At 46.6% G+C, this 16,257-nt stretch overlaps 1 protein-coding gene across 2 annotated transcripts in view; it reads right to left on the reverse strand.

Annotated features, from left to right (window-relative positions):
* The window catches only part of ankfn1 (ankyrin repeat and fibronectin type III domain containing 1), a 137,555-nt gene that overhangs the window by 49,333 nt on the left and 71,965 nt on the right, over window positions 1–16,257 (reverse strand). For both annotated transcript variants that reach the window (XM_041973998.1, XM_041973997.1), the window contains exons 8-9: window positions 11,313–11,438; window positions 1,925–2,120 (exon numbers count right to left, since the gene is read on the reverse strand). In XM_041973998.1, coding sequence (XP_041829932.1) covers window positions 1,925–2,120; window positions 11,313–11,438 — 322 coding nt within the window. The remainder of the gene's footprint in view (window positions 1–1,924; window positions 2,121–11,312; window positions 11,439–16,257) is intronic.

Consider the following 16,257-nt stretch of genomic DNA (forward strand, 5'->3'; position numbering starts at 1 on the left):
TTTAGTTTTCTGTAAAATAAAACGGTGGAACTTTGGTTTGATTTACTGACATAATTCAGCTGCGACAGAAGTGGTTTTGTTGTGAAACTACTGTTGGATTTATGGCGGGTTCAGGGGGAAGGTAACTCCTGGAAGGTGTGAACAGAGATTTTAGTGTTGTGCCTTTCAGCAGTTTTTACGGAGGGAGAAATTTGATGTGAATCAGTAAATCTGGTGTCATTTACAGTAAATTTACTGCTGATTTTACAACTAAGGAGAAAACTTCTTCATTGAGAGGAAAAGATCGCAGCGTCCCCTCGTCTTCACCTGTCTGAGCCTTCATCTCTGATAAAAACAACTTTCATTATTTAAAAACTTACTAACTTTTCAGAAAAATGAAATAAAACTAAATTTAGATGAAGGTCAACAACTCTGCAGCAGTTTTTGAGTCTTCGTTTTGAAGCGTGCTTGTACTTTTCTGTGGACCAGAATAAAAACTTCCTCTCATGCTGGATTCAGGGTGAAGTTTTATTGGAAGGACAATGTAAACGAAGGAAATGCTCATTTAACGCTAATAAAATAAATGGATGAGTAAATATGAAATAATTTTAATGTAATAAATATCATTACATTACAAATTAATTATGTTTTATTACTTGAAAAAGTTCTGACGAACCTGCATTAAAGCTGTAAAATATTAAAACATCATGACATCTGATACATGATCGTGTTCCAAGGAAGACTTGGAAAAAATCCACCGCGGAGGGTTTTCACATGTTGTACTGCCTAAAACTCCTGGCTTTGGTCTCCAGGGTCCCATTCTTGGTCCCCTGTGTCCAAGCCTTGGACTCCAGTCCTCCAGGACTCCAGTGCCCTGGCCTTGGTCTCCAGGGGACTGCTGGGATCAACTGTCCCAGGTCCTGTGCCCGGAGGTTTGCTGCTCTTTTGGTGTCGGACCATCGGCCAGAGAGGCTGGAGCCGGCTGTTTTGGTGGTGTATTCCATCCCCTGAGGAGACTTATTCACCACATCGGCTAGTTTCCTGGTCGACTTCCTGAGGGGTCCCCAAACTGTCTACATGCCAGACTGGTCTGTTTCTCCAGGTCCGGTCTGCCCAGTCCCCGGATCTGCCCTCCAGAGGCCCAGCCTCCTGGACTGCTGTTCTTGGGTTGTTTCCTCTTTGCTCCTCTGCAGGATGCTCTGACTCTCTTTGGGCCCATTGTTCTGAGTTTGTGGTAAATGTCAGGTCTGGATTCTGGGTATTGATCTGCGGCGCCGTCTCCTCCTCCGTCTGCTTCCTCCTTTCATGTCTGTTGTTGTGGCTGCTCTGTAAATGTCAGCAGGCAGAGAGAAAGTTCTGGAAGGCTTTCAACACCCGCCCACACACATGCACAGTGTGACCTGTAACACCCCTCTCAGACTCCCAGAGACCAAATGTTTGTCAGAGCAGCAGGATGGGCGCGAGGATGATGATGGCGGCACAGAGAGAAGAGCTGCTTCACAGAGTCCTGGAGCAAGGCGCTCGACCTCCTTAGACAATCCGCATCGCTCCGGGTCGGCGGGATGTGACAGACGAGCGTTCATCAAACCGGATCTTCATCCCACCGTCTGTCTGAAGCAGGGTCCCCCCGACGTCCAAGGAGGACGTCCGGCGCCACGAGGACGTCCATGTTCCGCTTCAGGATTTAAATTTGATTAGAAAATAAATGAAAACTTAATAATTTCTTCTGTTTCTCTGCTTGTTAAACACAAAGATCTTCTCTGAGTCTCTGAATTTAAAGGGAAAGATCATGAAGAAAATCCTTTAAAAAACATTTTCTCAGAAAGTCCAGAAGCAAAACAAAGAGCTGCAGTTAAAATAAGAAACAAGCTAATTTCTCCGTCTGCATCCATACACTCATCAGGAGCGCTCCATCCGCCTCCTCGTCTGCTTCCCGTAAACCTACCGAGGTTTTGCGGAGACGGTCCGTCTTTCCGAAGAAGTAGGCATCTTCGAAGGAGGAGGTGCTTCCTCGCAGCTTCTCCGACAAGTTCCGGTAGAGGCGCTTGGCGGCGCTCGGGGAGGCAGGCCCACCGGGGCACTTCCTGGTCTGGGACAGCTGCAGGTTCTGCATCTGCTGGGTCAGAACACCTGGGAAGCGTCTGCGGGGGAGGGAGAGAGAACAGCCGTAAACCCAGAGCCTTCATCAGGAAGAGGAGGAGGAAGAAACTGTTAGATCACAGCTGAGCTTCTAAAAACATCTGATCATCACATGAAACATGAAAGTACAGGAAAATAACGGTGGAGCTTAAAAGGTGGAATTTTCTCCATATTTTTAATCATATTTGCAGATAAATGACGGACAGAATAAATAAAGGAAAACAATCAGGCAGGAAGAAAAAACAAACGTCACACAGTCACTAAAACATGAAAACATAAAAACATGTAGAGGAAACATCTAGAAAAACTACATTTAAACAGGATCTATGAACCAGAACATTAAAAACGAACTGATTAAAAAAGACGTTTTAGATAAATAAAAAAGCCAAGACAAGTTTCTTTAACATAATTCAACCACAGCGAGATTTACAGAAAAAAAGCTGGATGAAAACAGGATTAAAACATGATCCAGCTTAAAGATTCCAGCTTAAAGAACCAGATCCAGATCTGGACTGTAAATAAAAACTAGTCCATGCAGCAGAGAACAGGTGGGTCTTTAACCTGGATCTAAATAAACTGAGTGTTTCAGCTGATCTGAGGCTTTCTGGGAGTTTGTTCCAGACATGTGGAGCATAGAAGCTGAATGCAGCTTCTCCATGTCTGGTTCTGACTCTGGAACTGATAAGAAACTGGATCCAGATGACCTGAGGGTTCTGGTAGGTTCATACTGGGTCAAGAGGTCTCTGATGTATGTTGGTCCTAAACCATTCAGATCTTTCTAGACCAGCAGCAGAACTTTAAAGTCTATCCTCTGACGGACCGGCAGCCAGTGTAAAGACCTCAGAGCTGAACATGACAGGACTGAGAAAAGAAAAGACAAACTCATGTTTTAACAACTTTGACTCTTGGAAACATTCTGGTCCCACTCCAGACCACATGGTGGCAGTAACGCACCGATTAGTTTTAGAAGAAGAAGAAGAAACAGAGGACACATGTACCAAAACGAAATATTGTCCCTTGTTTAAGTTTAACTGCGTACATTTATGTACGCAGTTAAGAGCGGTCTCGGGGGCCGGATCAGGCATAGAAGCGAAGTCCTCCACCTGCTCATCATGTCCCGCTTAGATCACTGCAGCTCGCTGTGTTGTGGCCTTGATCAGCCATCTTTGCACCGACTGCCGCTCAGTTCCTCACAGGGAGGAGGCCACGTGGTCACATGACCTCTGAGGCTACTTTGTACTGGCTTCCTGTTAGTTTTAGGACTCAGTACAAGATGTTATTACTCGTTTTAAAGCCTTAAATGGTTTAGCTCCCCTGTATGTGTCAAAGCTCCAGCCAGGACTTGGAGGTCCTCTTCACAGCTCCTGAAGGTCCCGTCCTCTAGGCTCTTGTGGTTTTAAGTCCATGCTGAAGACCCACTTCTTTGCGCTGGCTTTGGACTTAGCTTTTACTTTGACGCCAGATTGATGTCCTTTGTTTTTTGTACTGATTTATTGTTTGTTGTGTGGCGTCTCTTCGGCCAGCGGGGGTTGCAGGAAACGTGCTGCATTAACCCGAACTGTTGTGATTTAAATAAAGTTTTATAGCATCCTCTAGAAGTGTTGATGTTTCCTTCTGGATCTCTGACAGTGGAGATGGTTGTTTTCTCCTGTTTGTTTTTAACTGATTAGCCAGGAACCTTCCAGATTTGTTCTCCACGCGAAGCACCAAGAATTGTTTTTATCTGTTATTTGGTTAAGTTAAACTTTAGCTTTTCTTTACATGGTTCAGAGTGTGTTCTTCATGGTCAGCTCCTCTAGGGATTTAATTCTCAATTTCCTTCTTTTTCTTATGGGAAGAGAAGGAAATTATTTTCCCTGTCATTGCTTTCTGTCTTATTTTTTACTTATTTTTAGTTTTTCCCAGTGAGTGTTTGATAGAAACTCTGGTCCTGGTCGGCCTCCATGTCTGCTTCTATCTGCTCCCCTGCTTCCCTAAAAGTGATGGGAATCGCCGTAGCAACCAGTGACTGATCAGGACTAAAAGACAAGAAACAAATCAAGTGAATCTGTTTAAATGTGTAAGAGACAGAAAGTGAAAAACTCTGCTGGGACTGGACCAGAAAACCCAGCGATGCGACCTCAGACACCCACTCGGTCCCAGATCCCAAAAGAAAACCAGTTTTCTCTGAGCCCGCCTGTCGCTCAGGGAAAAGCTTCCGTTTGTTTCTGCAGGAAAACATGAACTAATCAATGAGTCCTCCTTTAATCAGCTCTGTGTGATGTGATGAGGCTGAGCATGAAACACGCCTGCAGCGTGTCTCCGCTCACCTGCTCGCTGGTCCCAGCCCGGCAGGACGCCGCACTCGGCTGATTCTCATTGGCTGGCTCGCTCTGCACTGTGTTAATGTTACTGTCACCACACCGAAGTGTGATTGGATCTGGATGTTTGTTGAGTCGAATCTGCTCAGAAACAAGCAGCAAATGGCTCATTTTCACTGCTTCAGTCGGAGGAGAATCGATCAGTCCGTGTGTGTGTGTGTGTGTTACATAACAAATCAGCAATAAAACTGCTGCTGGATAAATAATGTCCTGCAGACAAACACAAAGGGAAATAAATACCGTTTATTAAAGCAACATGAACTTTACTCCACCAGGATTTTACCTGCAATGATCAGCTGCAGCTTTAGTCCACTTTATCCGGTCAGCTGATTTACACAAATACCAGCCAATCACACGGCAGAAGAATGACAGAAACAGATGTTTGTTCTTACTGTGTGAACCATAAGTTGCAGCTTTACTGAACTGTGAAAAACTCTCAATAAAGAATGTCGTCATATCCAAATCTGAATTATAATCTATCAATATTCTGAAATGTAAAAAATGATATTTTAAATACAGTACCAGTCAAAAGTTCGTACTTACCTACCAATTTAAATTAAAAGCAAAACTTATGACCTCTGGGCCCCCAACATGAACTAATCCAGCATCGACTTCATCCCAACATGTCTCTCTTTTAGCCACGGTGTGTGTCACAGACAGTGTGTTGATATCCTGGTGTATGACATGGTGCCCCCATATGGGTGGCAGCATGAGAGCCTGCAGTCCAGCAGATGTTAGCAGCCACCAGGAAGCAGCAATGCTAACATGTAGCATAGCAGGAAGCAGCAATGCTAACATGTAGCATAGCAACATGACTAGCAGGAAGCAGCAACGCTAACATGTAGCATAGCAACACGACTAGCAGGAAGCAGCAACGCTAACATGTAGCATAGCAACACGACTAGCAGGAAGCAGCAACGTTAACATGTAGCATAGCAACACGACTAGCAGGAAGCAACAATGCTAACATGTAGCATAGCAACGCGACTAGCAGGAAGCAGCAATGCTAACATGTAGCATAGCAACATGACTAGCAGGAAGCAGCAATGCTAACATGTAGCATAGCAACGCGACTAGCAGGAAGCAGCAATGCTAACATGTAGCATAGCAACATGACTAGCAGGAAGCAGCAATGCTAACATGTAGCATAGCAACACGACTAGCAGGAAGCAACAACGCTAACATGTAGCATAGCAACACAACTAGCAGGAAGCAACAATGCTAACATGTAGCATAGCAACATGACTAGCAGGAAGCAGCAATGCTAACATGTAGCATAGCAACATGACTAGCAGGAAGCAGCAATGCTAACATGTAGCATAGCAACATGACTAGCAGGAAGCAGCAATGCTAACATGTAGCATAGCAACATGACTAGCAGGAAGCAGCAATGCTAACATGTAGCATAGTAACATGACTAGCACGAAGCAGCAATGCTAACATGTAGCATAGCAACATGACTAGCAGGAAGCAGCAATGCTAACATGTAACATAGCAACACGACTAGCAGGAAGCAGCAATGCTAACATGTAGCATAGCAACACGACTAGCAGGAAGCAGCAATGCTAACATGTAGCATAGCAACACGACTAGCAGGAAGCAGCAATGCTAACATGTAGCATAGTAACACGACTAGCAGGAAGCAGCAACGCTAACATGTAGCATAGCAACACGACTAGCAGGAAGCAGCAATGCTAACATGTAGCATAGCAACACGACTAGCAGGAAGCAGCAATGCTAACATGTAGCATAGTAACACGACTAGCAGGAAGCAGCAACGCTAACATGTAGCATAGCAACACGACTAGCAGGAAGCAGCAATGCTAACATGTAGCATAGCAACACGACTAGCAGGAAGCAGCAATGCTAGCATGTAGCATAGCAACATGACTAGCAGGAAGCAGCAACGCTAGCATGTAGCATAGCAACACGACTAGCAGGAAGCAGCAACGCTAACATGTAGCATAGCAACATGACTAGCAGGAAGCAGCAATGCTAGCATGTAGCATAGCAACATGACTAGCAGGAAGCAGCAACGCTAGCATGTAGCATAGCAACACGACTAGCAGGAAGCAGCAATGCTAACATGTAGCATAGCAACACGACTAGCAGGAAGCAGCAATGCTAGCATGTAGCATAGCAACATGACTAGCAGGAAGCAGCAACGCTAGCATGTAGCATAGCAACACGACTAGCAGGAAGCAGCAACGCTAGCATGTAGCATAGCAACATGACTAGCAGGAAGCAGCAATGCTAACATGTAGCATAGCAACACGACTAGCAGGAAGCAGCAATGCTAACATGTAGCATAGCAACACGACGGAGAGCATCGGCATCCAGACCAGACACAGTCCAGACCCCAGCAGTTCTATGGGAATGTAGAAACCAGGAGAATATCTCTGTCCACTTTAGAGCTTCTGATCATTTCTCCACACAAACCAGGAGTCACATGACAGCAGAGACTCTGCTGGTTCCAGAGACGTCTGTCTCACCACGGTGGGACAGAAACTCTGGATCTAGCAGCCAGAACCAGAAACCAGGTCTTACTGTTGCTGTTTGTGGTGAAAAGTTTGATTCCAGCTCTAAAAACTCTGCTAACGTGTTTGACATGAACCATGAATGTCCTGCTGGTTTCCATGGAGACGAAGGAGGTTTATATTGAAGTTTACAGAGATTCAAAGACTTTCAGTAACGTCAGAAAATACAGAGTGATGGACACAATGTTCTCTCTCACACCAAGGTTGCGTAAAAATAAGTAGAGACACATGAAGTAAGATGATAAATAAGAATAAGTGCCAGACAGTTAAAGCTCAAGGTTTGCAAATTTGTGCAGCAGCAAGCGTTTGATCAGTTTTTACAGTATGTCCAGTCCAGAGGGAGGGGCCAGTGGGGGAGGTGGTGAATCAGCATCCTGACAACCAGGCGGATGAAGTTGTGTGACGGTTGCTATGGACCCGTGTCCCTGCAGGCTGATGTAGGACTGTGAGGATCCTCATCGAGCCTACAGGCTCTATGGGTGAGGGGGGTGTGGAGCTCACCTGCTTCCACCTCCAACCAGGCCAGCATATATGCAGCTTCACTCGCTGTCTGTCAGCCCCGGTCTGGATCTGCACCCAGCTCTCACCTGAACCATGTTGCAGGAGAACTTCCATCTGCAGTGAGTGTGTGCTTTTTCTTGTGAGCTGTGTCCCAAGTCAGGGTCTACAGACATCGTAGGCTATGGAGCGTCCTACGTAGTCTACACACTCCAAAGTCCACCTACCGAAATGGGACAGCCTACCTAGCCAACGCGTTTTTTCTGCAGCAGCAACGTAGGACGTTGAATCACTTAAACCTCTGAAATGACTGTTTGCATGTCATAGGACACGTTAGTGAAGGTTAACACCAACCGGTAATGATGTCATAAAAAAACTAAGCTCTCTGAGGCAGGTCCACTCTTCATTAAAAAAATCCACGACTATCACATATTACAGATTTTAACGCCACCGTTTAACAAACGTGTTTTTAATCTACTCGGTTTTGTCGTGTTTCTACTAAAGTATGGTTAAAAAAAAGGTTGCTCATTCGCTGCCGTCTTGTGTGCAATGAATTCTGGGAGAAAAGAGGCCGTGAAGGATGCATCACCAGCAGGAGTTCGGGTTTGGGACGGTGCTTGGCGGCACGATGGCGTCCGTAGCCGACGAACCTGCACTTCGACGTGTGCAGACCCTGAACTGGACACGGCTGTAGACCGTGTTAAGAACAGTTACACGCACACGGCTCTCGTGCAGTTCCTGCCTCACCTGTGTTTCCATGGGAGACAAATCCTGCATTTCTGATACCTGCTTAACATGCCTTAATAAAGACGTTTAAACGAGAAACCGGATTCATCCGGGCTGCTGTTGGGTCCCCTGCTCCACCTTCCACTCACTGCTCATTGCAGGGCTTCTTGCAGACGGTGATGCAGCCAAAGCTGCCCCAGCAGAAGGGCAGCATGATGGGGCAAGCTGACGTAACTGGGGCAGAAAAATCTGACTGACGTCTCCAGCGATGCAGAGAAATCGTTTGGATGTGGATTCATTCCAGATTCAGTCTTCCTATCATAAACCATCTTGGGCTTCACTGCTAACGTCTAATTTTTAACGTCAAAGCAACATTTCGCCTGGAAAGATCTCTGATTGCCTTTGAGCTGAAATGGACATTTTACAGCCGACAGCCACTGTGAGGATGAAATGAACCAGCGCTGGCTTTAGTGCACAAATAGAAATATCAATCAAAGCTCTGAATCTCCACACAACCCTTTAAACTCTCCGTTCAATGTGGCAAAGTATCTACTGAAAACATAATGTTCCACAGCCCGAACAGCCATGAAAACGAGGTTCCTGTCAGTTAGTCCTTTCCACCAAGTGCAAATAGAAACGTGTCCTTTAGAGGGTTAAAATGTGAGACGTGTCCACCTGAGACTCTTCCACAGCAGACCTTCATCAACGGTCCACATAAGATTTAACCATCACACCCTACAAGTCTGTAGGGATTTCTGCTTAAACAATGATGACACGTGGAGTTCCCCAGGGCTCCATGTTGGGCCTCCTATTGTTCAGCATCTACACATGGAGTTCTCTTTTCAAGGGATCTGTTTCTGATAAAATTACAATTATAAAATAAAAACAAATACATGGCAGATAATGTGCCAATGAAACAGCAACAAGTTAAAAACAGAAACAAGTTCCCAGCGATGTTTTAACTAAATCACCTGCAAATCTTTTAAAGTCTGGAAACTGTATAACGTGAGGCAGTTTCAGGTCCTTTTCTAACGTATTTCATGATGATGGAGCACGAAAGGAGAAAAGGTGAGAGGGTTCAACACTTATCACTTATTTTCCTGGGTGTTTTCTAAAAGTATAGTTAATAAAATCTAAATGTCCTGATAAAGTTCTTGTACTAAAACAAAGAGGAAAATGTTGAATTTAGTGATGTTAATCGTATTAAATTGCGGTGTATGAACGCACACCCTGCATGAGGTGCTAAAAGGTGCAAATGGTGTTTTTTTGTACTACGTGTAATTCTCATGACAGAGGAACATTAAGTCTTCTCTCTGTCGGTGGAAAATTAGGCAAAAACTGAAAAAACACTGCAATAAATTTTGGTTTACGGCTCCTCTACTGAAAGCTCACATCTCACAGATTCCACAGCTAGAAGTTTCATCTTAATATGACCAAGATTCACCGAACCAGAGGCAGAAGAAGACCCGATTTATGCTGCACGCTTGTAAAAGTCAGAAAACATGTCTTACCTTTGCTGTCTGGCCTCAGAACTTCTATCCAAACAGCATTTAGTTAAAGCTCATATTTTCATCACATGGTGAAACGTCTCCGTTTCATCCTCTGATGTGTTTTTATCTTCTACCGGGAATAAAATGTGACCTGATGAGATTCACTGAATTCTGGTTGACTTACATTTTACACGACATCTTGTTTTTGGAAGAGGAGTTGTCCTAGAAGCAATGAACCAGTTAAGATTCACTGTGTTTTAGGTCTGATCCTGTCTCACCAGGTCTGATCCAGTCTCACCAGGTCTGATCCAGTCTCACCAGGTCTGATCCAGCCTCACCAGGTCTGATCCAGTCTCACCAGGTCTGATCCAGTCTCATCAGGTCTGATCCAGCCTCACCAGGTCTGATCCAGCCTCACCAGGTCTGATCCAGCCTCACCAGGTCTGATCCAGTCTCACCAGGTCTGATCCAGTCTCATCAGGTCTGATCCAGCCTCACCAGGTCTGATCCAGTCTCATCAGGTCTGATCCAGCCTCACCAGGTCTGATCCAGTCTCATCAGGTCTGATCCAGTCTCACCAGGTCTGATCCAGTCTCATCAGGTCTGATCCGGCCTCACCAGGTCTGATCCAGTCTCACCAGGTCTGATCCAGTCTCACCAGGTCTGATCCAGTCTCACCAGGTCTGATCCAGCCTCACCAGGTCTGATCCAGTCTCACCAGGTCTGATCCAGCCTCACCAGGTCTGATCCAGTCTCATCAGGTCTGATCCAGGCTCACCAGGTCTGATCCAGCCTCACCAGGTCTGATCCAGTCTCACCAGGTCTGATCCAGCCTCACCAGGTCTGATCCAGTCTCACCAGGTCTGATCCGGCCTCACCAGGTCTGATCCAGTCTCACCAGGTCTGATCCAGTCTCATCAGGTCTGATCCAGTCTCACCAGGTCTGATCCAGTCTCACCAGGTCTGATCTAGTCTCACCAGGTCTGATCCAGCCTCACCAGGTCTGATCTAGTCTCACCAGGTCTGACCCAGCCTCACCAGGTCTGATCCAGCCTCACCAGGTCTGATCCAGTCTCACCAGGTCTGATACAGTCTCATTTCTTTATGTATTTCCATGAAAACTGGAAACAGCTGCAAAGTTTTAATAAATCCAGAAACCAGTCGCTCCAGTTCTGTGGAGCCAGAAATGAAAAACTACTTTCAGTAGACTCCAGAAACAGTTCTCCAGGATTCTTGAAGGACTTTCCATAACTCTTCTTTGATGGTTCTGCCAGATGAGGTCTGGACCAGGACCGGTAGAACACTGCGTTCTCTCCCGGGTTTCCGGGTCGTGACGATCGGAACGCCGGACTTCGGTTGTCACGCTAGACGATGCGACGACTACAGAGATCACAAAAATCAGCTGATTCCAGCATCACGATCAGGAGACACGTCCTGTTCCTACTGGCTGGAAATCTGCTGGTGGCCCCTCCCCTTCTGCTACCTGGCCGCCATGATGGAGTCAGAAATGACTTGACTGCGGACGTTCAGAGTCCGGGCCAAATCAGGTTCTATTGAGTGTGTTTTTGTGTGTGTGCTCCCACCTGTCCAGGCTGAGTGAGGATCGCGGGATTCCCGAGTAATAGAAAGGCTTCAGGTCTCGGATCAGACCATCTCCGGCTGGTCTCTGGTTCCACCTCTGGGCCAGTCGGTAGATCTTACTGTCGGACCTGACAGAAAGGAGGAGGAGGGTTAATCTGCAAGCTCTGAAAGTTCCAACACTTTGACCCGAAACTCATCCACAGATACACGACAGTCCCTGAACACAGCACGATCCCTTCAGGTGTCTACAGACAGAAAACCTGAACCTCATGGACAAGTTGAGACGCAGCCTGACTTCTGCAGCAAAACTCAACAAGAACAGAATCCAGATCAGAAAAACCAGGAAAGCCACCTAGACCAGAACCAGACCAGGTCTCCGCTCCACACGAGACACCTGAAGCCTAAAGTCTCATCAAAGAAGTGAAAAAATCCATCAGGTGGATTTGAAAGCCCGTCTGAAGTTGGACTGCTTCTGCTGGTTCTGATACTCACTACCAGGCTGTTCAGCAGCAGATCTGTCCCAGCCTCCGAGCCACCTCTGCCGGGTTCAGCCTCTCTGACTGATGCATCCTGGCTGCTTCTGGCTCTCCAGAGCTCCAGATCATATCTGGAGGGGGGGCTCTGGGTGCCCCCACACCTGCTGCTCGGTCCTGGGTTTAAACCCGTCTGAGCTCGTCTGTCTGCTGCCGAGCGCCGGGAACACCTGTTCACCACGAACGCATCGGCACGCTCACCAGTTAACACACACACCGAGTGGAGAGAGAGGAGGAGGAGGAGAAGGAGGAGGAGTAACAACATGGGGATGCTGGAGAGGAGCGAATAGACGAGTGTGTTCAGTTAAAGCGCTCACACACACTCACACACACTCACTATGGTAATGTGTTGGAGGAGGGACGGCAGCTTCAGGCTCTGAGAGGCTGCAAACAAAAGAGGCCGAACAAGGAGGGATGGAGGGATGAAGGGATGGAGGGATGAAGTGATGGAGGGATGAATTGATGAAGTGATGGAGGGATGAAGTGATGGAGGGATGGAGGAATGAAGTGATGGAGGGATGGAGGAATGAAGTGATGAAGTGATGGAGGGATGAATTGATGAAGTGATGGAGGGATGAAGTGATGGAGGGATGGAGGAATGAAGTGATGGAGGGATGGACGGATGAAGTGATGGAGGGATGGAGGGATGAAGGGATGGAGGGATGAAGTGATGAAGTGATGGAGGGATGAAGTGATGGAGGGATGAATTGATGAAGTGATGGAGGGATGAAGTGATAGAGGGATGAATTGATGAAGTGATGGAGGGATGGAGGGATGAAGGGATGGAGGGATGAAGTGATGGAGGGATGAATTGATGAAGTGATGGAGGGATGAAGTGATGGAGGGATGGAGGAATGAAGTGATGAAGTGATGGAGGGATGAAGTGATGGAGGGATGAATTGATGAAGTGATGGAGGGATGAAGTGATGGAGGGATGGAGGAATGAAGTGATGGAGGGATGGACGGATGGAGTGATGGGGGAATGAAGTGATGAAGTGATGGAGGGATGAATTGATGAAGTGATGGAGGGATGAAGTGATGGAGTGATGGAGGGATGAAGTGATGGAGTGATGAAGTGATAGAGGGATGAAGTGATGGAGTGATGGAGGGATGAAGTGATGGAGTGATGAAGTGATAGAGGGATGAAGTGATGGAGGGATGGAGGAATGAAGTGATGAAGTGATGGAGGGATGAAGTGATGGAGGGATGAATTGATGAAGTGATGGAGGGATGAAGTGATGAAATGATGGAGGGATGAAGTGATGGAGGGATGAATTGATGAAGTGATGGAGGGATGGAGGAATGAAGTGATGGAGGGATGGACGGATGGAGTGATGGGGGAATGAAGTGATGAAGTGATGGAGGGATGAATTGATGAAGTGATGGAGGGATGAAGTGATGGAGGGATGGAGGAATGAAGTGATGGAGGGATGAATTGATGAAATGATGGAGGGATGGAGGGATGAAGTGATGGAGGGATGGAGGAATGAAGTGATGGAGGGATGGAGGAATGAAGTGATAGAGGGATGAAGTGATGGAGTGATGGAGGGATGAAGTGATGGAGTGATGAAGTGATGGAGGGATGAAGTGATGGAGGGATGGAGGAATGAAGTGATGGAGGGATGAAGTGATGGAGGGATGAATTGATGAAGTGATGGAGGGATGAAGTGATGGAGGGATGGAGGAATGAAGTGATGGAGGGATGGACGGATGGAGTGATGGGGGAATGAAGTGATGAAGTGATGGAGGGATGAATTGATGAAGTGATGGAGGGATGAAGTGATGGAGGGATGGAGGAATGAAGTGATGGAGGGATGAATTGATGAAATGATGGAGGGATGGAGGGATGAAGTGATGGAGGGATGGAGGAATGAAGTGATGGAGGGATGAATTGATGAAATGATGGAGGGATGGAGGGATGAATTGATGAAGTGATGGAGGGATGAAGTGATGGAGTGATGAAGTGATGGAGGGATGAAGTGATGGAGGGATGGAGGAATGAAGTGATGAAGTGATGGAGGGAGAAGACGGACAGAATGCTGCATATCTGTCTTTTCCACAGGGCAGACAGGAACTTCTGGTCCAGTGGAGAAGCTGCCATCAGAGGAAAGAACCAGGAGATCCGAACCAGGAGGTGAAGAGGTGACACCACGTCGCCGGGAGGCTTATTTCATCACATCTGACACATCAGACCGTGAGTTGTGGCTTAAGAACTGGACTTCCTTCGCTCTGTCTTCTCAACCAGACCTCCGACGAGGAAACGCCTCACTGCCCTGAAGCTTGTCACATATTCCACCAGAAACCAGAACTCTGTTCTTGTTCTCCAGGCCACAAGAAGAAGAAAAAGTTAATTTCATTCTCCACCAGAAGCTCGTCCATGATGGGGCAGGGTTACTGCAGGAGGGGTGTCCGTGTCTTTGTGGTCAACGTACGATCGACTCGATTGGCAGCCATCTTGGTACAGTGCTGCTCATCCGTTTAATATATTAAACGTATGAGGAACGAGGCGCCTCGACTGTTTAAATGATCACAAATCAATCAACTGTCAGCTTTTGAGCTTTCCTTTGATTTTGTGTTGTGGATACTTGGCTGTAATGTTAAGGTCGACTAATGTTTGAGAGTTGCTTGTGCGTGCTAAGCTAACATCTCGTCTTTTTAACCAGCACCACACTCAAACATTTTGATTTTCTCTAATTGGACCCGGGAAAGGACTTGGAACATGGTTCTCTTGTCTTGTTGTACCACATGCTGTGAGAGCATGAGAGCCTGCAGTCCAGCAGATGTTAGCAGCCACCAGGAAGCAGCAATGCTAACATGTAGCATAGCAGGAAGCAGCAATGCTAACATGTAGCATAGCAACATGACTAGCAGGAAGCAGCAACGCTAACATGTAGCATAGCAACACGACTAGCAGGAAGCAGCAACGCTAACATGTAGCATAGCAACACGACTAGCAGGAAGCAGCAACGTTAACATGTAGCATAGCAACACGACTAGCAGGAAGCAACAATGCTAACATGTAGCATAGCAACGCGACTAGCAGGAAGCAGCAATGCTAACATGTAGCATAGCAACATGACTAGCAGGAAGCAACAACGCTAACATGTAGCATAGCAACACAACTAGCAGGAAGCAACAATGCTAACATGTAGCATAGCAACATGACTAGCAGGAAGCAGCAATGCTAACATGTAGCATAGCAACATGACTAGCAGGAAGCAGCAATGCTAACATGTAGCATAGCAACATGACTAGCAGGAAGCAGCAATGCTAACATGTAGCATAGCAACATGACTAGCAGGAAGCAGCAATGCTAACATGTAGCATAGTAACATGACTAGCACGAAGCAGCAATGCTAACATGTAGCATAGCAACATGACTAGCAGGAAGCAGCAATGCTAACATGTAACATAGCAACACGACTAGCAGGAAGCAGCAATGCTAACATGTAGCATAGCAACACGACTAGCAGGAAGCAGCAATGCTAACATGTAGCATAGCAACACGACTAGCAGGAAGCAGCAATGCTAACATGTAGCATAGTAACACGACTAGCAGGAAGCAGCAACGCTAACATGTAGCATAGCAACACGACTAGCAGGAAGCAGCAATGCTAACATGTAGCATAGCAACACGACTAGCAGGAAGCAGCAATGCTAACATGTAGCATAGTAACACGACTAGCAGGAAGCAGCAACGCTAACATGTAGCATAGCAACACGACTAGCAGGAAGCAGCAATGCTAACATGTAGCATAGCAACACGACTAGCAGGAAGCAGCAATGCTAGCATGTAGCATAGCAACATGACTAGCAGGAAGCAGCAACGCTAGCATGTAGCATAGCAACACGACTAGCAGGAAGCAGCAACGCTAACATGTAGCATAGCAACATGACTAGCAGGAAGCAGCAATGCTAGCATGTAGCATAGCAACATGACTAGCAGGAAGCAGCAACGCTAGCATGTAGCATAGCAACACGACTAGCAGGAAGCAGCAATGCTAACATGTAGCATAGCAACACGACTAGCAGGAAGCAGCAATGCTAGCATGTAGCATAGCAACATGACTAGCAGGAAGCAGCAACGCTAGCATGTAGCATAGCAACACGACTAGCAGGAAGCAGCAACGCTAGCATGTAGCATAGCAACATGACTAGCAGGAAGCAGCAATGCTAACATGTAGCATAGCAACACGACTAGCAGGAAGCAGCAATGCTAACATGTAGCATAGCAACACGACGGAGAGCATCGGCATCCAGACCAGACACAGTCCAGACCCCAGCAGTTCTATGGGAATGTAGAAACCAGGAGAATATCTCTGTCCACTTTAGAGCTTCTGATCATTTCTCCACACAAACCAGGAGTCACATGACAGCAGAGACTCTGCTGGTTCCAGAGACGTCTGTCTCACCA

Source organism: Melanotaenia boesemani, chromosome 21, assembly GCF_017639745.1.
Source record: "Melanotaenia boesemani isolate fMelBoe1 chromosome 21, fMelBoe1.pri, whole genome shotgun sequence".
In the NCBI taxonomy this organism is placed as follows: domain Eukaryota; kingdom Metazoa; phylum Chordata; class Actinopteri; order Atheriniformes; family Melanotaeniidae; genus Melanotaenia; species Melanotaenia boesemani.